The 25207-nt window shown below is 39.3% G+C and overlaps 1 protein-coding gene across 1 annotated transcript in view; it reads left to right on the top strand.

Annotated features, from left to right (window-relative positions):
• Nucleotides 1-25207, top strand: part of LRP2 (LDL receptor related protein 2) — a 158611-nt gene that overhangs the window by 14242 nt on the left and 119162 nt on the right. Inside the window, 8 exon segments of the mRNA XM_061135388.1 lie at nucleotides 1511-1633; nucleotides 4586-4702; nucleotides 16699-16809; nucleotides 17114-17224; nucleotides 17957-18076; nucleotides 19191-19343; nucleotides 20605-20724; nucleotides 24879-25007. Of these exon segments, the coding sequence (XP_060991371.1) occupies nucleotides 1511-1633; nucleotides 4586-4702; nucleotides 16699-16809; nucleotides 17114-17224; nucleotides 17957-18076; nucleotides 19191-19343; nucleotides 20605-20724; nucleotides 24879-25007 (984 nt within the window).

The raw sequence follows: 25207 nt of genomic DNA on the forward strand, positions 1-25207 counted from the left end.
AAACCAAGAAGGCAAGAGAAAATTTGAGTTGTTTGCCATCCTTTGGCACAACAGAACAAACTTTGGTGTATTGTTTGGATGAGAATGCACTTTGAGAATGGGAGAAGTGTGGGGCATGAGGCTATGAGGTACTTCTCAAATTTTCATGCAGTAATGGATCACCTGGGGAGTTTGTTAAAGTGTAGGTTTTAATTCCTCATGCTTGAGGTGGGATCTGAGATTCTGCGTTCTGGAAGCTCCCAGGAAATGCTGATGTTGCTAGTCTGGAAACCACACTTTGAGTAAGGGAGTAGTTCCATTTGTAGAGACATGATCATGTGTTATTTATTTGCCTCCTGGGCTTCCTGAGTTCATTTTAGGTTAAACACTAGGAGCAGGAGGTTAAGAAGAGTGTATTCTGATATAAAGGAATAGCAGTTACACCCACAGATTTGTCAGTGTCCCATAAGTAAAGTAAGTAAGTGAAGTCACTCAGTCGTGTCTGACTCTTTGCAACCCCACGGACTGTAGCCTAACGAGGCTCTTCTGTCCATGGGATTTTCCAGGCAAGAGTACTGGAGTGGGTTGCCATTTCCTTCTCCAGGGGATCTTCCTGACCCAGGGATCAAACCCGGGTCTCCAGCATTGCAGACAGATGCTTTTACCGTCTGAGCCACAATGATAATAGCAACATACCAATGACAATAGTGATTGCAACTAATTTGCGTGGCACTTTCACATATGCTAGGGCTTCCCCAGTGGGTCAGAAGGTAAAGAATCTGCCTGCAATTCAGAATACCTGGGTTCGATCCCTGGGTCAGGAAGATCCCCTGGAGAAGGGAATGGCAACCCACTTAAGATTTCCTGTCTGGAGAAGTATATGAACAGAGGAGCCTGGCAGGCTACAGTCCATGGGGTGGCAGAAAGTCGGACATGACTGAGCAGCTAACACTTCACAAATGTTACTTGTCTTATTTTTTACAGCAATGTGAGAAAAGTATAGACTCCATTTTATGATTAATACATTGAGATTCAGAGAACCTGCTGAAGATTTTAAAGCAAACAAATTGTGAAAATAATAAAATGATTTGATTTGGAGTCTTATTTTCCAAATCTCATGGATTTTACAATTTATCCTCATGCTTTACTATTAGTTATTACAATACAAAACACTTCAAGTAATTTAATAATTATAAACTAATGGTTGATTTTATTAAAATTAAAAATGTAATTAAAATTTAAATTTAATATTGTTTGGTCATAACTGCATATGTGTGTTTTTGTATATATGTATGCTATTTGTTTTATTCTCTGGAATTTTGTATCTCTTTGGATCATCATTTTGTTGTAATACCATCGAGATTATTTGACAGTGAACACTGGCTAAGGTCCAGAGGCTCTAAAGTTTTTTTTATATTTGCTATCAAATATATTGAGCAGTAGTTGACATACTTCCTCTAAAAGGAGTACTGCTTGTTGGTATAATAGGGTGGATGTTTGACACAATGAGTTCTTTTCTGGTCTATTTTAGCCACCAGTAGTTGCCATTCCAACCAGTTCCTGTGTCCGAATGAACAGTTCTGTATCCCTAGCAGCTGGGTGTGTGATGGGGAAGATGACTGCAGTGATGGCGCAGATGAACGTCGGCATTGCCGTAAGTGCTTGTGGAGGAGTCTTGTTTTGGCCCTTTGGACACCTTAAATTCTAACCTTTACAAATACAAAACATGCTGAAATGATTCTTTGTAAATGAAAGAAAAGTTGGGCCTTGAAGGACAAGGAAACCTGTGCCAGCCATCTCACCCAGGGCTTGAATGATACTGAAAGTGTGAATGTGCTAAAAATTTGTCGATACATCCCTGTGATTTAGATTTCCAGCATTTAATTCAGGTTATGTTACACTTAAGAGTGAAACAAAACACTTTTTGGTGTCTATATGTGAGGGTCTTCATTTGTCTGGCAGTTGGATGTTTTGGCTGCAAAGAATGAAAAATGTAACTCAAACAATTTAAACAAAAAGGGAATTTATTATCCACAGAACAAGTATAAATGTAGCATTGTTCCAGGATTGACTAGAAGATGACGGAAAATCTCAGTTCCTTGAATTAATAACATCATCCAATTTTCTTCCACTGTTCTGCCCTGCTGTCTTTTTAGCCTGTTAGGTTTTCATGATTGCATGAAAGCTGTAGAAGTCCTGAATTTTACATTCCCATAATTCACGTTTCAACATCTAGAAGAGAAAGCATCAGCATCTTGATGGATTGAGATGGAGAGAAGATACAAGGCTGTGATGAACCTCCTCTAGCTCTTGACCTCAGGTGTCCTCTGGAAGTATCCAGCTCTGATTACTGTGTAGCATTCATCTTTGAACTTTCCCACATTCTGTTTCATTACACGCACATCCCACAAATCAGTGGGATGACATCTGTCATCACTCTGTGTTGGTTTTGAGATAGCCACGATCCTGTTGGCATTTTCTCATAGTCATTGCCCACAAAGATCAAAGACGAAATGGATGTTTTGACGAGTACTTCATGTGGGAACTTGTTTAGTTGTTAGGTGACTAGCAATGGAGATGCTATGGGCTTCAGTGGGTTCTGGGTGTATTTATAAAAAAATGGAATTTAGTCCAGGAATTTTGAGGCCAGCATGGAGTATGAACTCTTCTCAGTTGGGCCACTAGATACCTTCTTTTGAGGAAAGTAATGGAAATTCTCAATACTCATGAGTTTGACTTTGGTGTAAAGGTAAAATGTAGACTGTATTAAACAATCTGTTAGGACTTGTCAGTGCTGGTCATGTTGCCATCCAGCAACAAAGAGATGGTGGTCCTTGGGACAAGGTGGTTAAGAAGAAACCACTGAAATATGTAGAACTGTGAAAGGTGGTGGTGTGGTGGTGACAGATTGCAGTCTTGAGGAAGGTACAGACAGGAGCTGATCAAGGCCAAATGGGAACATGGCATATCTAAATCAGGTCCAGCTATGAATCAGGATTTAAGGTAAATTAGCACAATGGGAGTAGGGGCATGGTTCAGAAGTACTGAAAGGAGGAAGGAAAAGTACCAGGGATAGTGGGGAGCAGGAAGAAATTCTTGTTTCTGGGAAATCTGTCTGGGCTCTGATATTCCCTGGCCTCTCAAAGGTCCTAGAGGAAAAGGGTGACCTCTGTGCTTGATTGTGAAGCTCTGGAGAGCAGTGACTATGCTTTATTCAGCTTCTATCCCTAAGGCTTGCTATTCTGTGTCACGGAGTAAGTTCTTGATAAATGGACACTGAATGAATGAATGACTGGTTATTTATCTTTTGGCTCCATATGCCATTTGGTTCCATTTCCCCTTGCTGCTGGCACTGAGTAGGAAGAAAGCTGAGCTGTAGATTGTGATTCAGTGTGTGGTGGATGACCTGTTGCTAATACTACATAGAGGGGATGGGAACTACCAAGGGCCACTGCTTGGGGAGATTTTATAATTTGTAAGCAATGCTCCATACTATTGTAAATGGGTACGGATTTCATAAGGTAACTCTTACATTCTAAAGTTTGTATTATGTTTTCATCAGATCCTATTTCCCCCAAATGCTTCTCTTTTTATGTGGATAATTAAAAAGTCCCATCATATTTCCTGTATCAAACTCACAGAATAGAATTCACATGAAACAACCATCCATTTGATTTTGTCTGATTTATCCAGAGACAAATTTGATAAACTACTGTTCTGCCTTCACCTACCATAATCACCTACCATTTAAGCTAGCTTAAATGTCTGTTTATAAAACTGACACATATTCAGTGTAGAAAGCTTATAAAATAAGTTTTCTCTAAGACTCTAAAGAAAAATATCACTTACATTCCTGATATTCAGAAACAATGACCGTTTACCCTTTGGCATATTTCCTTCTGAGGGGAACTTTTGTTGTTGTTCAGTCGCTAAGTTGTGTCCGACTCTTTGTGATCCCATGGACTGTAGCATGCCAGTCTTCCACATCCTTCACTATCTCCTTGAGTTTTCTCTAACTTATGTCCATTGAATCAATGATTCTATCGAACCATCTCATCCTCTGTTGCCCCTTTCTCCTCCTGCCTTCAATCTTTCCCAGCATCGGGGCCTTTTCCAGTGAGTCGGCTCTTTGCATCAGGTGGCCAAAGTACTGGAGCCTTAGCTCCAGTATCAGTCCTTCCAGTAAATATTCAGGGTTGATTTCCTTTAGGATTGACTGGTTTGATCTCCTTGCAAGGGGGACCTTGATTAATACCTACACTTGCAAAATTCTTGTTTCATCCATCCTTTTTACTGTGTAGGTCTTCAAGCTATATTGTATTCTCAACACATGTTGATAATATAATTGTCTACACTCACAGACTTGAGTGTTTTGGGTATTTTGATAGTATGCTTGTCCTAACACCCTTGCTTTCACAGTGTGAGAAGTCTACCTCAGGGTAGCCAGGTACTCCACCTTGTGACCCTGTGAATTTTATGTTCAGTGTATGGGTTACTTGCCTTTACTTTTAAATGTCCTCATTCATATATTTGTTAAGGTTGTCACATTTGTTAATTGATCTGTGTTCTTCAGTAATTATAAAGTCATATTTTTTTCCTTTCACAGCTGGGATAACATGCTCAAGCCGTCAGTTTACCTGTGAGAATGGTGAATGTATCCCAGGGGAATTCAGATGCGACCATTCCGTAGACTGCTTAGATGGAACTGATGAGAAAAACTGCCGTGAGTTCCTTAAAGTCTTTGCCCTGTATTTAGTTTCACCTTTGTCCCTTTGGCATTTTAATCAATTTGTTGATGGATAAAAATGCCTACAATATGCCTCTTGTTATTGAAATCTCTTGGCAGATTCTTTTGTGGATTAGAGATGATGTTCTGATAGGAGTGTATTTTTAGCTAGACATTCTGAGTGTGTCCTGTCTTAGCGCATTAAGTTTCTGTATGTCTTGAAGTAAGAAACTTTTAACTTTATTTTTTTTTGACTTGTTTTTCTTTCTTTCTTTTTTATTTTTTTTATTTTTTTTTTAATTTTATTTTTTTTTATTATTATTATTATCTTTTTTTTCCAGTGGGTTTTGTCATACATTGATATGAATCAGCCATGGATTTACATGTATTCCCAATCCCGATACCCCCTCCGACCTCCCTCTCCACCCGATTCCTCTGGGTCTTCCCAGTGCACCAGGCCGGAGCACTTGTCTCGTGCATCCCACCTGGGCTGGTGATCTGTTTCACCATAGATAGTATACATGCTGTTCTTTTGAAATATCCCACCCTCACATTCTCCCACAAAGTTCAAAAGTCTGTTCTGTATTTCTGTGTCTCTTTTTCTGTTCTGCATATAGGGTTATCGTTATCACCTTTCTAAATTCCATATACATGTGTCAGTATGCTGTAATGTTCTTTATCTTTCTGGCTTACTTCACTCTGTATAAGGGGCTCCAGCTTCATCCATCTCATTAGGACTGGTTCAAATGAATTCTTTTTAATGGCTGAGTAATATTCCATGGTGTATATGTACCACAGCTTCCTTATCCATTCATCTGCTGATGGGCATCTAGGTTGCTTCCATGTCCTGGCTATTATAAACAGTGCTGCGATGAACATTGGGGTGCACGTGTCTCTTTCAGATCTGGTTTCCTCAGTGTGTATGCCCAGAAGTGGGATTGCTGGGTCATATGGCAGTTCTATTTCCAGTTTTTCTGCTATCCAAAAGTCTACAAGCAATAAATGCTGGAGAGGGTGTGGAGAAAAGGGAACCCTCTTACACTGTTGGTGGGAATGCAAACTAGTACAGCCGCTATGGAAAACAGTGTGGAGATTTCTTTCTTTCTTTTTTAAATAAATTTTAACATAGAGTCACAAAAAGTCAGTGAGTACAAAACCCAGTTTGATGAATTTTAACTCTTACTATGTTACCATGGTAAGCTTCTTGGTCAAATGTCTTTGGCCAATAAGAGTTTTTCTGTTCCTGTGGACTGGGTGTTTTGTTTGCCTTTGGAAATGTGTTACATTTTGAAAATGCCTTTCTGTAATGGAATAATGTATCAGTTTGTAACTGATCACCACAAGATAAAGCATACAAATCACAGTGTTCTGCATATAATGAATATTTAATTATTACCATAAGCAAAATAAGAAAGTGAAATCATAGTGCATAATTTACTTCTTACAAATGAGTAAAGAGTAATCTGCCTCTCTTGAGATTTATATAGAATTTTTAGAATATGAGAAGATACTAATTATTCTGTTGTGTCCTTCCTCTGGTCCATCTAACTCTGTCAGAGTTAGACATACCCATTTTCTCTCAAAGGCCTTGTAAGTCTATCATTTCATACATTTTTCCAGAGCTTCCTTGAGTTTTTATGTCTTTTCTCCTGACATTACTCCTGGTATACTGCGTTTTAAACTTCACAGAGTTATTTAATATTTCATATTCTAATAATCAGTGGATAGATTTTGTACCTTAGAAATCTTGATCATAAGCTTCTTGGTTATTATGTCTTCAATAAAAAATTAAGTTTTAGTCTATTCTCCTGAGGCAACTTTTTTATTATTTGATCATTTTGATATGATTTTAGTTCTCTGGACCGTCCCTAAGTTCTTTCCTTTGGTAGGCTGTATGAGAAGCGTACACTTTCCAATATGGCACCATGCCTGGAGTGGGAGCTAACAAACTGGTTATGAGCAAATTGTTCGTATTTACTGTACTGTACAAACTGTGCTCTTGATGGAAGAAATACTGGTATGTATGCCAGATCCATGCTGCAGCCTCACTATCATCACACAGTACATTAAAACAAAACAAAAAACTTCTCCAATGCTTTCTTCCCTTGTATGTTACTTTGCTTTGAGAGGAGGCTCTGCTATTTGTCTTTATGTCTCTATTTCCTAGCAGTTTCTGGTATAGTTCTGTTGTAATTTTCAACTTACATGTTTTCTTTTGAAAGAGATTATGTTGCCTCTAGTTTGGATCTTCTTTAACTTGAGAAAATTTATGGAAAATTTAGACTTAATTTAATACTGGCAGTTTTAGAGACAGCGGTGTATGTCTGGAGATCACAAATAGTCCAGAATCAAGGGCTTCCCTTTGAGTACTTTGTAAAGCAAACAATAAATCCTTTATAGTGGCAAGTGAAGAAAATATTTTTCATTAAGAATAGAGACAAATCATACATTATATTTTGCAGTATTGTGTAAACTTCAAAGTGTTATGTAAATTCCAGTGGTTACTCTTATTAGGCCGCTCACTGGGAACAATAGCACCAGTATTATAGTACTGTCTTAGGAATAAAGTAACTGAACCAGCAAGGACAGAGTGGCTTGTTCAAGGGTAAGTGGTGTGTGGCAGGGCTAGAGCTCAGCTCGTCCTCTGGTCCAAGTCTGGTGATTGCTGTTCATGAAGGACTTTATTTACAGAAGGAGGAAGTCATACCTTGTGCAAGAACAAAACAGGTGACCTGTGCCACTGGCCTGCATCTTTATCCCTTATTTACGAATGGATAAAAAATGAATGCTTTATTGCCAATGCAATGGGACTTGCGGAAATGCTATTTTAGGCAAAATAAAAGGCAGCCAAAACACTGTTTGGATTTATCCCATGTGAATACTCTGCAGCCAAGTCTCAAGTCACTAATACAACCGCCTCATGACTTTGCCAATGGACCTTCTGGAAAAAAAGCTGGAAGGGTTCAGGTAGCTCTTACAGGAATGAAGGAAAGGAAGTGAGTTTTGTAAAATATCTGGGCTGGAGTTCGTAATCAAGATTTGTTTATATTTTTTTAAGTACATACAAATAATTGTCGAACTAGAGTTAAAGCTCATTGTTTCTGGAATCATACAAGTCATGAATCCTTCAGGGTTCACGGCCCTAAAGTGAATCTCACCACATAAGGGGGTTTTACAATGAGATTTCTTTCTTCCTATTTTTCTCTGCCTCGTTTATTTATTGCTACATGTTATTTAAGGACTAGTATAAAAGAAATTTAACAAATCAGAGGAAATGAAAAAAGAATCCTTGTACTTCCTTGTTAGTGCTTTGATCTCCTGGCCATATAAGAAGGAAAGGAATGACCTGGATCAAAGTGTTTAATAAGTGCCAGCATGCAGGGGGCAGGATTGGCCTTATTTTATTTTCCCTCTTTGTTTGGAGATCCTGTGGGAAGTGAGAGGGCATCAACCACTATCTTATTCAGTTTTCACGTCAGTACTACAAGGTACTTAACAGAGATCCTTAAAGATCATCAAGAGGTAAAGGTGGATGAACCAAGGTATTAACCTAGGTCTAAATCCTATGCCCATGCCCTTGGAATATTTTTCTTTTGTGTAAGATGTTTATAGAACATTTTGCCTCCAGATCACATAGCTATTTTATTATTAAAATGATACATTCAAAGCTTTTTATTATGGAAAGTTTTAAACATAATCAAAAGTGATTGCATCAGCTTATAGCTAATTTTGTCTTACCTATATCTCCTTGTTTTTCTTTCTATTATTTTGAAGCAGTTCTCAGATATCATACAGTTTTGTCTTTAGGTAATTCAATATCTAATTGCTAACACATAAGGAAGGACTATCAGCTCTGCGTGAGTACTCCATCGTGTACAACTCTTTGTGACTCTGTGGACTGTAGCCCACCAGGCTCCTCCATCCATGTCCATGGGATTTCCCAGGCAAGAATACTGGAGTGGTTTGCCATTTCCTACTCCAGGGGATCTTCCCGAACCAGTGATAGAACCCGCGTTTCCCACATCTCCTGCATTGGCAGGCAGAGTCTTTACCACTGCACCACCTGGGAAGCAAGTAATCAGATATCCATCCAGTTTTTAAAAGTTCTCCAATTGGCTTATTATTTTTTATTTGAAATAAAAGCCCAAAGAAAATTTATACTTTCTTTAAACGGACAAGTCAGTTGCTAACTGACTTGTCCTGGAGTTTCCCATATTTTTATTTATTTTTTGCTCATTGCACTCTCTAATGTTTTTGAACTGCCCCGGAACTGTACTTCCTGGAAATTGGTAGTTAGATCTAAAGTAAGTTTCTTCAGTCTTAAAAATAATGACATTCGGGTCCAATAACTATGGTGGGGCGCTGTCTCATGCATTGTAGGATGGCTCTCAGGATCCCTCTAGTGGCCTCTGTCCACTCGAAGCCAGTAGCACCTCCCAATTGTGAGAACCAGAAGTGTTTCCAAACAGTGTCAAATGTCCTCTGGGAGCAGAATTCCCTTCCCCTGCTCTGTCTGAAGACAGCACTGTCTAGGTACTTGTAAAGTGGCAAGGATGTGTATGTCTGTATGTGTGTAAGGGCAACAGCACTTTGTATATAAAGGTATGTATTTCCATCGGAGCCATCTAATGCCTAACTGTCCCTTTGTGAGGTTAGCAGCCATTAATGGTCATGTTGAGATCCATTTAGTCATAGCGGTACTTAGCTACTTTAAACATCACTTCAAGTATATAGCAGCTGTTTATTAGTTGTTTTAAATGAGAATGTTCCCACATGATGGAGGATTAAGTGAGGTTTTGCCAGAAATCATTTTTGTGACACTTTGTTCTATTGTTTCTGCAGTCATGATGCATAGGAAAATTACTTATGGACAGACAGAATCAGTTTATGAATATGGCTTTGTCTATTTCTCAGGAATAAGATTGTCTGTAGGAATGAGTCTTCTAGGCCCTAGAAACACTTGTAGTGATGGATGTTGGAAAATTGCCAAGAAGGAGTTATTTCTTTTCCCTAAATATTTGAAAGGATCAGGAAACTTGACTCTGTAGTTCATAGTCCTGCCTGTCAGCTCAGACCCCTAGGGATATAGTTCTTACTCCTTCAAACTTTTAAGGTCAAGATCTTGAGCTGTGTCCATTCCAGGCACTCTTTTTACAGAACAAAGAGTGGTATGTAAAGGTCCCCTCAGGTAAGCAGGGAGAAGGGAGGGGAAAGAATGAGGGAGATGATGAGGAAGGCAAGGGTATGAAGGTCCCAATTAAAGGATTATCCTTGAAATAAATTGTTTCTTATTATATTTGATCTTTTTGTCTGCTGTGTTCCTGTATGCATAAGGCACAGATATTTATGGTTATTCTGCTGTTTGGGAACTTTCTGAACGTGTGTGTGTGTGTGTGTGTGTGTCTGTGTGTCTGTGTGTCTGTGTGTGCAAGCTCACGTGCGTGCATGCACTCACGTTTGTGTATAGCTGTGAAATAGGAAAGTTCATTTTCCCTAAGTTATTTTGCTCTTCATGCTGGCCACCTGTAAAGTGGCACTTTCTATTAAACAGCTTATTAATTATTATTTTTTAAGGAACAGAGATTCGAAACTGCCATCTATGTTGCTTTTAATGAGATTAGCATCAAGGGAAACCCACTCACTCAGAGTCCAAGATAAGCATCAGAACAGTGCAGCAATTGTGGGTCATTCAATCATGGGTCATGCACTGACTTCTGGTTGTTCAAAAATAGTATAATTTTTTCTAGTGAAGTAAACAGATTATTTCATTTTTATCAAGTGCCATATTCGCATGTTTTTGGTGTGAGTAAAACTACTGCTAATTATTATTGGTTTGCAGCCTTCTCTTTTATTACTTAGGAATGCCAAAGAAAGGGTCAAATCCCTGTTACAATGAAGGCTTTCTTGCTGGTAATCAGCAGTGTTTGGTCTGCCTGCCACTGGGGTGGCTTTGTCTCTGACGTTTTATTTCCATTGACATTCTGTTCTTTAGAATTTTGTATACTTTGGGCTTCCCAGGTGGCTCAGTGGTAGAGAATCCAGCTGACAATACAGGAGACACAAGAAATGTGGTTTAGTCCCTGGGTGGGGAAGATCCCAGGTGTAGGAAATGGCAGCCCACTCCAGTGTTCTGGAAAATTCCATAGGCTGAGGACCCTGGTGGGTTACAGTCCATGGGGTCACAAAGAGTTGGACATGACTGAGCAACTGAACACACACCTCACTTTGTATATGTCTAACTGCTGAAACTCCAACTGGGGGCATAGTTGGGGGTGGGTAGTGAAGCAGAGAGATAAGTCATTCTGTGAACAGTGATGCCTGGTGACAGACATGTTCATCAAATTCAGCCTTACTTTTACTGTTCTCTCTACTGAAGGCGAGAAGGAAGAAGCAGAGAGACTGAGCCTATCTTACCCATCATAGATGTACTTTTTTTTTTTTTTTTTAAGATTCTCACAGTTTGAGATAGGATTCAGAACCCTGATTTCTTGAGGAAAGAGAAAAGTCTCCTATTTAGTCTTCGTCTTGCAAGCACATTATAAATATCTCTCATCTCTTAAAAGATGTTAAGATCTGTCTCAGCTGTTACATAGAGTTGCCTTTAATAACTGTCTCCATTTCCTCTTTCTTCCTTGAACTCACTTGTCCACCCCCATCCTCCCCAAAACAGTCTTTTTTTAAAAAATTTGTTTTTTATTCTTTAATCGAAGGATAATCGCTTTACAGAATTTTGTTGTTTTCTGTCAAACCTCAACATGAATCAGCCATAGATATACATATGTACATAGGTATACAAAAACATTCTTGAAAATGTCACCAATGACCTCCGTTTTGCTAAACCCAATGGTTCTTGTTTGAACATCACCTTATCAAAGAGAGCTACTCCTCACTGTCACTCTTTCTCATTTATGTTAATATCTGTCCTCCTACTCTCCTAAATAAATAAAAAATGTTCTATGAGAGCAAAGATTTTATGAAGTTCATCACTTTCTCTCTAGTACTTAGCATGTGTACGTAGTCGCTCAGTTGTGTCCGACTCTTTGCAACCCCATGGACTGTAGCCCACTACACTCTTCTGTTCATGGAATTCTCTAGGCAAGAATACTGGAGTGGGTAGCCATTCCCTTCTCCAGGAGATCTTCCCAACCCAGGAGATGGGTCTCCTGCATCTCAGGCAGATTCTTTATCATCTGAGCCACCATGAAATATTTTTAAAAAGCTGTGCTACTTATAATTTCACTTATAACCTCTTTATCCAATTCTTATCATGGTGTCTAGAAAGATGGATTTCAATAAATATATGTTGCATTATTCCTTGGAACAATTTGAGGCACAATTTTCCATTCTGTTTCTCAGATATTCAAACACCAGGGCTCATGTGAGATTTTTATTATTTTAAAAATTCATACTCTGTCAGTCTTTATCTCATCTGCAGATTTTGGTGATAGCTGTATGTATGAGAAGAAGGTACTGCAGATCCAAAATCTTTGGAGCAGGCCTCTTGGATGCTTTTTAAAATTTAGGTCTGAGATCAGTTCACCACGAACTGAGACCAGGTAGGGATTTAGGACTTAGGACCTAGTAGTTTAAAGGGAGGGTGGTAAAGAAACTAGGTAAGTTAATGTCTTCCCTTTTTTTGCTTCAGGTTCCTGAAAAGCTGCTCATACTAAATTTGATGTTACTCCAATTTTAGTAGCCCTTAGGAAGATCATATATACTTTCTCTTTCCAAGGTACTGAATTGCTATTTCCATTTTATAAATATTATTATATGTATGCTTTTCATTGAAAGATGCTTCTAATTATTTTTGGAAAGAGGCAGGAAATGCTTCTCTGTTGCCCGCTTGCACTCCCTAGTCCCTGACGACTGTTACTTCAGGGACTGAATTTAACTGACACAGGAGGCGGGAGGTGGGCCAGGGAGGGAAGTAGGCTGGTCCTCTGCCACTTTGTGGTCTGTTTTCGGTTTTTGTTTTTTGACATAGATGTGTTTTTTTTAAACTTTTCATTTTATATTAGAGTTGTGATAGTTTCAGGTGGAGAGTGAAGGGACTCAGTCATACATAGACATGTGTCCATTCTTCCCTAAAGTCTCTGATGTGGAGCATCTTTCAAGCCTTTATTGAATTTGTTACAATATTGCTTCTGTTTTATGTTTTGTTTTTTTGGCCATGAGACATAGAAATCTTAGCTCCCTACCAGGGATCAAACACACACCCCCTACATTGGAAGGCCAAGTCTTAACCACTAGACCACCAGGGAAGTCACTGTGGTCTGTTTTTTTGGTATGGACTCTCTTGTTTGTCCTGGTACTCTTGAAAAGCTGTTTCTTAGCATAGCGTTTCTTGGAATTCCTAGATTATATCAGATTGAAGTCCTTAGTAGAATATAAAATAATCTGCTGAAATTTAGATTTGACCTCACTTCTCCAGACTTACCAAAGTGAAATGAGAAACTGAATGGAAAAAAAAAACACAACTTTTTTCTTGGGTTGCTTCTTCTCTTTCTTTTCATATGATTTTTTTTTAAAGTTTATTCCTTTTTATTCAATTTCATTCTTTTCCCCATAATTTCCTCTTCCTATTACTCTGAAGTCTGTAAGTACTAGAAATACCTGTTATAGTGGTTAGGAATATGCATTGTGGGGCCAGTTTAACTGAATTTGAATTCTAGTTCTCCAGCTTACCAGTCATATGCCTTTTTTTCAAATTGTTCAACCTCCTTATACCCCAGAGAGGCACAGATATAAGATCTATGAAATGGGAATAATAGTAGTAATGACCTCATTGGGATGTTACAAGAGCAAAATAAGTTCATATGTATTGAGTACCTGAACAGGCTTCTGGAACATCATTTTCAACACATGTTTTTGATGATTATTATTGTTTTTGCTTATTTAACTTTGTGGATAGTACTTTTACTAAGTGCTGGTAGTCAAACCAGTCAACTTTTTCTGGCAAATCATTACTCTGACTGGATTATCCTGCCTCAGAACTGAACTAACAAAGTTACTTATAAAGGATGACTATAGGACCTTGGAAAATCCCAGGTGTCTATTCAGGACTTATATCAGTTACTTCTGGTTTTCGTTTTAATCTTGGCTTAAGCATCATAATATATCTTTAAGATACCGTCTCTTTCTTTAGAATCAGTTTGTGTTCTTGGCTATTTTGTCAAATTCTGAGCATAGAATGTATTTAGAGCCTTCCTGTGAAGATAATAAAGTGTAGTGCGTAATATCTGTGTCTTACTCTGCTGTGAATGATTTCCATTCGGGAAAGTCTATGAGTTTCTCAAACCACCTCTTCCTCCTTGATTATGCAAACAAAGCTATAGCATGGAAATTTCTTGCTCCAAGCCAAATCATTAGCAGAGAAAACATTTAAAACACCGTCAAGTACCAATCCTACATGTATATTTGGAGGCAGCTCCCAGTTTCGAGGAGCAAACCTGGACATGAATCATTTTGAAAATTGGAGGAAGGAAGGGAGATGGAAGATGATGTTCTTGCATTTTTTGTATCAGGTTAACTTTAGCAGTCTGGGGCTTAGTTAATAGGTACTTGTCAATCTTTCCATTAAAACAAAACTTACAAGGATGATAATCTCTGATATTCTTATACAGTATCTTCTCTCTTACTATCCTTCCCCTTTACTTGAAGTCCTGTAGGACATTTCAGCTACATGATGGATTTGTCCCATGGGAAAAAGTTTACAGGGTTAGACTCGGACTCTCCATCCAAGCAAATAAACCAAAAAGTTAGACTTCAGAGAGATACATTATCACCAAGTATTGTGACTTCCTGTTTTCTGGGGTAGACTGAAACTCATTAATACTGTTAGCTATAGAAATCTTTAAAGGAAATAGAATCTGCTCATTTCTTACTTTGCTCAGCGTACAACTTGGACCTCTTCCCTTTGTGGGGTATTCAAAGAGGGAAAAGCTTTTAGAAGCAGTTTTCCAAGTCTTCTGTGTATCTTGTGATTTGGCTCTGTGCAGTCCTTCCTATGGGCATACCATACGTTTAGTCAGGCGCAGAAGAGACCAGAAGGTGTACAGGGCAAATCCTCAGCTGATGGACAGATTTATTATCAGCTTGGTCAGAGACAAGAAAGCTGTTCATACTTCATTCCAAGTGTCAAACTACTGACCTCTAACCCTACCAATACTCTCTTTGATGACATCAAGCTGGCCTTGTTGTTTGTGGTGTGAATGTGCCGTGTCAGCAAGCTTTAGTTATATTAGTGGATACTGGGTTTCAGTGTGGGAATGGCCCTCAAAAAGGACAGGGAGAACAAGAGATCTGCCTAGCATATTGGTCTCAGTTCCTTCATGTCTACAATAATCACCTTAAATGAAAGAATCACAGTCCATGCCCACGTAAAATTTCTTCCTGATAGGTATCTCCTTTATTGTAAAGAGGTTGGGTTTTCTAAGATTTCCTTCCTGCTTGCCCCTCTCTGAATAGCCTAGATGGCACACTGCTATCCAGTGCAAGGGGAAAAGGAATCACTTGCTGGACTCAGCTGGCTTCTAGGCATCTCTTGAAGGGAGAATGAATAAACTGAGCTTTGAAGATGCATTTGGGATGTGTGCCATCCCTATGATGAAAAGACAGCAATAACCCTAAACATTAACTGGTTCTTGGATGATTAAAAAATAAAATTTGTGAAAAAATTAAATTTTATCTGTTGTTAAATGCCTCCCATTTTAGTATACAGTTGATTGTGTGCAGCTTGGCAATTAAAGTATTTATAGACACTTAATAGGCTAGTTTTGAGCTTCTGGAAATGAGAATATTTGTGCTTACTCTTTCACTGTGGAACGTCATGAAATGGGACTGCCGTCTGATCTTGGAGATATACCCTTTTCTTACTGAAAAAGAAATTAGAATCTGAGAATCACTATGAAAACAATCTTTAATGAAACAAAAAATAGACCAATAAAGATATCATACTTGTGAGAGGGAGACTCTTAAAAGACCATAAAGGGCAGAAGTTCATACTATTTTAAAAAAACTTTTCAACCTAGAACGTTCAGCTGTGATAACTCTGGCACTCCCAAGCATTTCTTGAGCGCAGTGGGTAAATGACCTCGTCTCTGTACTGAATGATGGGGATTTGAGTAAGACAGGATCCTTGATCTCAGAGGATTTCATAATGTCATGCGGGAAACAGATAATCAGCGAATAGAATGGAGCCTACGGTGAGGGGGTCATGAGATATGTTCCAAGTCTGGGGAAGCACAAGGGAGGGGCTGATAGTACCTTTTTCCTTCAAGGGAACATCCTGATTTTTCCACTGAGATCTAGAAAACCAGGGTTAAAAAGCATTTGGCTAACAGCAGTGAAGTGATCGTCAGTACATAATATGGTAACAATGATGTGGGCTTGTAGCACATACCGTGCTTTTGTAGAGCACACTATGCTTTTCAGAGTGCTTTACTAGACATTGTCTTTTGGAGGTTCCTGTATGTGTGGATGAGGAAATGGTGACACAGAAAAGATGAATAATTCAAGTCAGAGTAAATAGGTACGGAGTGGCACCCCAGGTCCCATGTTTCCTGGCTTCTTGGCCTGTTTTCTTTCTTTGACCTTCCAGCCAAAGAACCAGCCCTTCATCTCCCGAACCATGTGTGATGGTACATTACTTTCCTGGGGTGTTATTTATATTATGTAAAAGAAGATTCCATTTTGACAAGTTAAAATTTCTTCTCATTCTTCGGCTTGGAGGGCACAAGTCACTTTAAAGCCCAATTCCCTGGGCTTCCATTCCCCCTACTATGCCCTCTCAAAGCACTCTGTACTTAGCACCTTAAGCACATAGTCCAGTTTGTAATTTGCTGTTTGTGTCATTCTTAGGTTATCCAAAGAATGTCTCTTTTGTTTACCAATATATGTTCAGCAGTTAGTGTCTAGGATATAGTAGTTATTCAAGAAGCGATTGCTAAGCAACATCGTCCTTTAAGATTTGTGTGCTATTTCCATTCTTTCAGGATACCCAGTATGTGAGCAGCTAACTTGTGCCAACGGAGCCTGCTATAACACCAGTCAGAGGTGTAATGGGCAGGTTGATTGCAGAGATGCCTCTGATGAACTCAATTGCAGTAAGTAATATGCTGGAGCTGGTTTACTGGCCAGTTATGCACTTTTCTTCTCAAGTTTGTGTTCAGTGAGTTCATGTTGGTGGCTTGAAGTCAGTCATGGTGGAGTATTTTACACTATGGAAATCGGCAGGTACAGTAAGTGAGGACTTTTATGTTCCTGGAGAACTGGTTATTAAACATTTACCAGCACACTGCTGCGTGGTAAGAATCTTTTGAAACTTGAGATAGACTCTTCCTATGAAATTAAGTGGCTACAGTGAAATTGAAATTCTCTTTTCTTTCCCCTTTTAACCTTGTGTCCCAGCTCGCCGATGCGCGCGCAATGAGTTTCAGTGTGGCAGTGGGCAGTGCATTCCTAGAACCTACGTCTGCGACCATGAAATTGACTGTGAAGATGGCAGTGATGAACTTTCTTGCAGTACGGTGACTTCCTTATTTTGGGTCATGCTGTTAGGAATGCTCTTGTCTTTGTGTCGTCCCCCCCCGCCCCGCCCCCACCGACGTATTATTCTTTTCAAATAAAAGATGTGTCTGATGGCAGAGGAAGCCAGAATATCATTCAGGGCCCATGGCATGAGCCTCAGTAGTGTTGCTAAACTTAGACTTCTTTACCTTCCAAAAATCTGTGTAGAGGTGAAGGGTTGCTCATGGACAGTTTGCCTTCTTTTCTCAGACCACAAAGATACAGGGTATATTGTATTACTGGATTTCCTTTCTGGCACCTGGGCTTATTTCAGTGCTAAATTGAGAGGAATGTAATATCATGGAATGAGTTACTCAGAATCATTGAGTCCTAGAGAGCAATTACCGTGCTTGTGGTCAAGTGAGAGAATGTTGGCCATTGGCATTTCTGTAGCATCTTTGTCAGTCTGTATTCTTTGCTCTGTGTCCACTTATAGCTATCTTATTTTTCATCTTGATGCACTTGGTTTTCACGTCCTGAACGCAAAGCTACTGTTTGCTTCTCCCCCTTCTCTCTTCTTCTCTTTCTTTTTTTTTGTTCATTTTTGTCAAGATAGTTAAGGGACTAAATGGGCGTAGAAATTTCAGTTTCTTGGAGCTCAGTTTAGGTGGCAGGGAGAGCACTTTGATTTCTTTCCAAAGGTTTATATCTTTGGAGTGTAGCTGTCATTTTATTTTCTTCCAGGTTCTTATCAGACCTGCAAAGGCAACGAATTCACTTGCCCTAACGGCATCTGCATTGCGCAGGGCTGGGTTTGTGATGGAGAAGGTGACTGTGTAGATAACGCTGATGAAGATGGATGCGGTAAGGAGGGGAAGAGCTTCTGATTGGAAAGTATTTTCCAATTTCCAAGCAAGTGTTTTCCAGGACTTGCTTTTCTTACTTTCCTTGTTAGAAATTATCTGTGTGACATGCAAGTTTCCAGATGGGCTGGACTGACAGGGAATCTTGGGTGAGGAAGAGTGGTTCCCCTAGCTTTTTCTAAAAAGACACAGAATTCAAATGTAGCATAAATTATAATCCTTTCCTAACAGTAAGGCCAAGGAGATAGGACAGTCTCTCCCCTTTATAGCCCTATCTGAGGTTTTCCTTTTAAGACTTTTATCTTAATTAGATTTATCTATATAAAAGAAGTAGGCTGGGGAAGGTGGGAAAATATGGGAAAATGTGATTTGTCTTAAGACCTTACAACCATGAAGAACGACTGAGCTGAAGGTTGGTAGATATAGGAGAGGCCACTATCGGGAGAAGTGAGAAAGAAATTGTCAGTGACATTCATCCCCTTCACTGGGCAGTTATCAGCAGTACCTCCAACAGCTTGGAAACTGCTAACACCCACACATAAAGAAAGTTACCTTTATGATTCTAGCCTGGGTATATTAATAATGTTGCTTGTTTTGGTTGGGAGCATCCATTGGTTTCATGCTTCAGTATTCCAAGAAGTTGTGTTCCAACTTCTGGATTATAATCTTTCTTATACTGTTGACAATTCACTAAAGAAACAAAACCAAACAACCAACCAAAAATCATACACACACACACACACACACACTCAGGAATCCTGACATTGCCTTGATAGTGCTAGTTCTATTGTTCATAATTTAATAACTAAATGTTCTCCTACAGGTTATTCATCTAGTTTGTTGATAATGTAGGCCCATTTCTGCTTCTTACTCTTATAATTTGGCTGGTAGTTTCCTCCCCTAGAAACACTGGAACCTAAATAATGACATTTACCATTCTTTAGAATCTCAATAGAAGGTCAGTTGTAGCGTTAGAAACTACTTGTTTATTGTGAAATATCGGTCTATTGTAGGTTTCTTGTTTACCTGATCTCTATCCCCTCTTAACCGTGTATTGAAAAATGGCTGGCTCTGCCTCTCATATGGCCTATAGTAACTCTCTTTTTCACCCACAGAAAGCAAAAGTAATCGTACCTTTGAATGTTACCCAAATGAATGGGCCTGTCCAAAGTCTGGAAAATGCATCCCAATTTCTAAAGTTTGTGATGGGACTTTAGATTGTCCAGGAGGAGAAGATGAAAGCAATATCACTGCAGGACAACAGTGTGGTGAGTATGGAAATTTATCTGGACATCTTTCAGGTAATGGTGTCTCTGTTTTTCTATAACACATTGCCACATACAGAGAGTATCAGTTGATGTTTGCAGAATGAACAATTCCAGGACTTAGTAGCTCTAACCAACAAATATTTGTTATTTCTCACAGTCCTGTGGGTTGGCTACATTATTCTTTTGGCCTGAACCAGCTCACTCACATCTCAGGATGCTCCAGCAAAAGCATGACTAGACCAGGCGTGTTTGCCTGGTGGTGGAAAGGGCCAAGCCCAGTGAACAAGCTCTTCTCAGCCTCTGCTTATGTGATGTTTCCTAAGTGTTCTATTGGCCAAAAGAAGCCACACTGATCCCAGATTTAATGGACTGAAGAAACAGACTCCATTTCTTCATGGCAGGAGTTTATAAATATTTGTGACTCTTTCTCCCCCTCCCCCCGCATCTCCTTCCCAGGAAGAATGGTTTTAATGGTAATTGTGATGACTCTAAAAGCATTCTGGAGATTTTATTCCCTGGATTATACCTGTGGGAAAAGTGTTGCTGGCTTTACTCACAAACTTCTGGTTTCAGGGATCTAAACTTGGAGTTACCCACCCCACCACCTCCACTCCATGGCTGTAGAATATTTCCCCACTATAAGCCATCACTTCTGTGGACAGTTGGCTGTCCTGTAGGAAAGTGCAATTCATGGCCTTGATTTCTCTCTGAATTATCTTATAGTTGCCTAGCAGTGACCGTGAACTGTAACCCTAAAGTTTTGGTGATTTCTTTTCCATGAAAAAAAGAGGCTTCTTTTTCCCCCCATTTCACTGGGGAGCCCTTTAAAATAGTCCTAGTGCAAAAGTTAGAAAACAAAAATTAGTTGAAGCTAGCTTGGATTATTAAGTTAAAAATTTAGTGTTTAGTGTTCAGTGGCTTGGGAATTCTTGGGAATATCCTTCTATTCTTTCTAGATAGAAGAAATAGATATCTAGATAGATATCTTTCTATTAGATATCCTAATATCTTTCTAGACACAAAGATAGACTTTTGACCAGATATTTTTTCATGAACAGCACTACTGATGACTTGTGCTTGCACTTAGTTATAATGAATTTTATAATGTGCTGAGTTTTTATTGCATCATACTGCAGGCTTGAATAGTGACCAATTTTCTGTGTTACTGCATACTTACTGAGCTTTTACTTTGGAAAGTTCTTATAAATCATCCTTGTCCGGAGATCACCTTTCATTTCACAAAGTCTTTTTCTCTGTTTAGATGTTAATCTGTGTCCGTCCTTGGGATGTGAGTACCAATGCCACAAGTCACCAGGCGGAGGGATGTGTTACTGCCCCTCAGGTTTTATTGTCAACAAAAATAGAACCAATAACTGCGTCGGTAAGTGACAGACTTTCATCACAGTACTTATGGCACTGGGGACACTCCCTTTAACATCAAGGAGTTTGTATTTGTGGAGAGGAGAATCTGTTAACAAAGAGCAATACAGTCTTCACTGAAAACCTGGGCAATATGAAGTTTTAACTCTGAGAAGCTTTTGTGAGGTGCCCATGGCAAAAGAGTGGTTGTATGATGAGTGAGTAAATTAGCTATGTGTATATCTGTCCAGTTCCTAATGATGGAGGTTGTTCTTTTCCTATATTGTATATTGCTGTTTTATATATTTGGAAGCAGAATTATATAGCCATACTTGTTAAATACAGTTGGACCTCCCTATCTGTGAATTCTTCAATCTCCAATTCGGTCAACTAGGGATCAAAAAAAGAAGGGGAGTGGGGGGCAGAAAGTTCCAAAAAGCAAAACTTGAACCTTCTGTGTGCAGGCAGCTATTTATATAGCACTTAGGACTCCGAGCTTTTGCACTGCCAAGGGCCGGGGTTCCCTGGTCAGGGAACTAAGATCCCACAAGGCATGTGGTGTGGGCAAAAATGAATAAATGAATAAATAAAATAAACAAGCACAAAAGAAACACTCTGGTTTACAAACTCTGGAGAAAGTCTATTTCCTGAGTTTCTGACACGGAAGCCCTGCTTATGCTCTCTTCTGTAAGTGTAAGACCGCTCAGACTGTCTGCCAAATGTCAGGCCACGCTTCCCCTTTACTGCCACCCAGCTGCCAATCTGATTTCCAGCCTTAGTTCTCTAGGCCTTTCCCCTTTCTCTTACTAGAAAAGGAATTCCAGTAGAGATGCCTGAAGCCACATTCTCAGTGTTACATTTGTTTTTCTCTCTTTTTCCTCTCAATCCTAAAGAGAAATTTGGGCTAGGCCGCCTTGTAGTTGGAACTCCATAGGCCATGAAATGTTTTCATGAAAAGGGATTTGCTCTTTAAGAATCCCTGGTTCATTCTTGTGATACCTTGCAACCTATTCTTTAGTCTCTCCACCCCCACCCCCCATTCTAGAGCCACATTTTCCAACATGTTTTCCAACATCTTTTCTAATACTTAAGCCCATGATGAGGTTTGAGTTGTAGGTCAGAGAGAGGTCCGGGCTGCTTCAATTTTTTGCAGCCCTTAAGAAATGAAAAACTTTTGTAACAAGATTTTTACATTTAAATCTATTAATGAGTGTAACACAATTTTGCAGTATTATGCTGCACACAGGATCATTTCAGAATTCATAGAACACTTGGTTCTACTACTACTGGAAGTAGTCCGATACTTGGGCACTAATTCTAAGGTCCACAAACATCTTTCAGTCCCTTTATGATGTACCTAGGACTTTAGTACAGATGACCTCTTTTGGATACAAGCTCAAAAGTCTGCAATTTTGAGTTTTTGTGAATGTGAGGCCCTCTGCTACCTGCAGAGACTTTCTCTGTGACCTTTCTTGTCCTTTAAGAATGTACCTTTGCCTCCTGAGTTTTGAAGCTGGGTTAATATTTATTTCACATTTCTTTTCAAGAAGACTATATTTTGCTTTCTTGGTAAAGAAATGACATTATGAAATACATGACATTATGAAACCAGTTACACTCATTTCAGCTGAGCTTTTAGAGAATTGTTTAGGTTTGCTCTTTCAAGCATTTCAGTTGAACAAACACTCTCTGTATGCCTGTACTCCTCTGCATGCCTGACTTACCACAGAAGCTTCAGGTGTTGGAAACCTATGCAACATCTATCAGCTTAGCCATGGCTCCCCAGGGGATGCCACAGTGATTGTTAAGAATAAAATGGAATAATCATGACATGAAATCTTTCCTTCTACCATTCTTCTGTTCCTGGTAGTCTTGACCTAGCTGTGGAGACTCTGAGGCAAGCCACCAGAGCAATTTACTGGACTATTGTTTCTGATTGACAAGGACATGCTGTTTGTTGAGGGAATGACATCGTGGTGCAGCCTTAGGGCAGGAAGGTCATTCAGCATGGTGGGATTGCACACAGCCAGATGGATCATAGGGTGTCCCAGCAGGATTTTTTTTTAAATTACTCTCAAAGCAGTATTTGTTGGTAAGAGGGGACAAAGAGTAAAAAGGAAAGTAAATCAAGGTGACTTGGGCTGGGAAGGAGGATTTTAAAGCAGCATTTTAGTGTTTTGTAGTTTCCATTACCTTTTCTACTCTCTTTAAAATTCTCAGGTCTCCCTTTCATTTTTCTTGTCTTTCTTTTGGCTGACAATGGATTTTAATTGGCCTTCATTCTTCTTTGTAATGATGAACAGAATCTTCCTCAGTCATTAAAAGTGACAGTGTTTATTTACTCATTTAAACCTGTAAAGTACTTGTAACCCAGACTGTAGGAAGGGCATTTGCACCCAAGAATTCCCAGTTATGACTTTTCCACCCTCTTTTTGACATGAGAACTCCTGTTTCCAGGGTGACTCCAGATCCTTAGACATAGTCATAGTGTCTTGCACTCAAAATGAGGTCATGATACCCTGGGAGTTTGAGGGCGAATGTCCTGTACATTCCCACTGAAGCAAAGCCTCACGTGGTGTTTTCTCAGAAATGATGTGAGGGCACAGAAGAAATAGGTCAAATGTTGGCTTTTTGTCTATACCCACATGTCCTTTTACCTTGTCCTGTCCAAATTGGATTAATTTTTTCTTGTCACAGTCCTGGGGATGAAAGATGTGCTGGTCTGTGTTGTTATACTTGATCTGGAGGGAAAATGGGAACCATTATCTTGATCCCAGGGCTTTCTTGATCTTTCTTTTTTTTAATTAAAATTTTTTTATTTTTAAGATTTTGACTGTGCTGGGTCTTTGTTGTGGCATGTGGGCTTTCTCTCTAGTTAATGGCACTTGGGGGCTTCTCTAGTTGTGGAGCCTGGGCTCTAGAGGGCAAGGGCTTAGTAGCTGTGGGATCTTAGTTCCCCCACCAGGGATCAAACCCATGTCCCTTGCATTGGAAGGCAGATTCTTAACCACTGGACCACCAGGAAATTCCTTCTTGGTCTTTCTTGTTGGGGAGTCACAGGATGGTGGGGCATGCAGCAGGTGTGGTAGAATTCAACTCACAGCTTTGCAAATGTTATCAGATTCTAGAAATTCTAGAGAAACCTAGACCTGTAAGTCTCAGGAATTATAATTTACTTGAGAATTTTCTGAAGCCCTAGGGAATAGGAGCCTGTTGATTTAGACTGTGGACATCATTCTTCAAAGAAAGAGAGCAGGGCGAAAGAAGGTGAAGAGTGGATGTGAACTTCGAGGGTCAAATGAAATATTTGGCAGCAGTTAACCAAGGATAGGACAATTTCTTGCCCTTTACGCTTTATAATCTTAAAGAAAGACATGTGTGTTTTTCTTCCCTCCCCCCATGTTGTATTGTTTATGTGTCAATTATATTGAAAGTCTTTTTACTATTTGATAGAACTGGGACTACTTGGCCATTGAACAGAGCTCTATTGTGTAATGGATTTTCAACAAGTACATATTAAATGAATGAATAATGCTAATGAGTAAGCAGAAGAGAATGTATTTTTCATGACTTAAAAATGATTTTAATTTTGGTGATGACTTTTGACATCAGAGAAAAGGATAAACAGACCTTTCCAGATACTTTATTGCATACTTTATTTGTGTCTCATTGAGCAGTTGGATATAAGGCAGTTCTTTCTGCAGTGACGGAAATGCCAGTACAGTAACTGCCAGTCACATGTGGCTGTCAGCATTTGAAATGTGGCAAGTGTGACTGAGAAATTGCATTATTAAGTTTATTTCACTTTAGTTAATCTAAATATGACTTTGAGAAGCTGCAGAGAGCTAGTGTCTACCAGATTGGAAAGCACAATTTAAAAAGGATGCATTTATACCAAAATTCAGGTATTTTGTAAACCATCATTAATAAATGAAATGCTAAGGCAATGAGTCCAGGCAGTGTTGTGCATCACCTGCAATGTTATCCTTTATGTAGATTTTAAAGAACCTTAGGTTTTCCTTAGTGTGACAATGCCTATGCCCTGCCTCCCTAAGGGGTACTTTCTTAGGCAGTTGCATCACCAGATTCCTGTATAGCTTGTCTAAAACTTTTTTCAGAAAGTGCTCAAGACATGTTGTTAAATGCTATTATAACTAGTTATTTCCTATGTGGCAGATTTTGATGATTGCCAGATATGGGGAGTTTGTGATCAGATATGTGAAGACCGAATTGGCCATCACCGGTGTGACTGTGTAGAGGGGTATGTCCTGGAGCACCAGCAGCACTGCAGAGCTAATTCTTCTTGTAAGTAAATTAAAGACACTCGTGTTTCTGAACACTAAACTTCCACCCTCTTTGCATAGCAGAAGTCAAAAGAAATATCAGCATTAAGGCAGATGGCGGGTTTGATTACCACAAATCAGATGTGGCACCTGCTGTTGGAAGAATGGGTCAATAATTTCATGCTGTTAGGGACCAACTTGTGGATTAATAGTTGTTGGGTT

Source organism: Dama dama, chromosome 33 (genome assembly GCF_033118175.1).
Source record: "Dama dama isolate Ldn47 chromosome 33, ASM3311817v1, whole genome shotgun sequence".
In the NCBI taxonomy this organism is placed as follows: domain Eukaryota; kingdom Metazoa; phylum Chordata; class Mammalia; order Artiodactyla; family Cervidae; genus Dama; species Dama dama.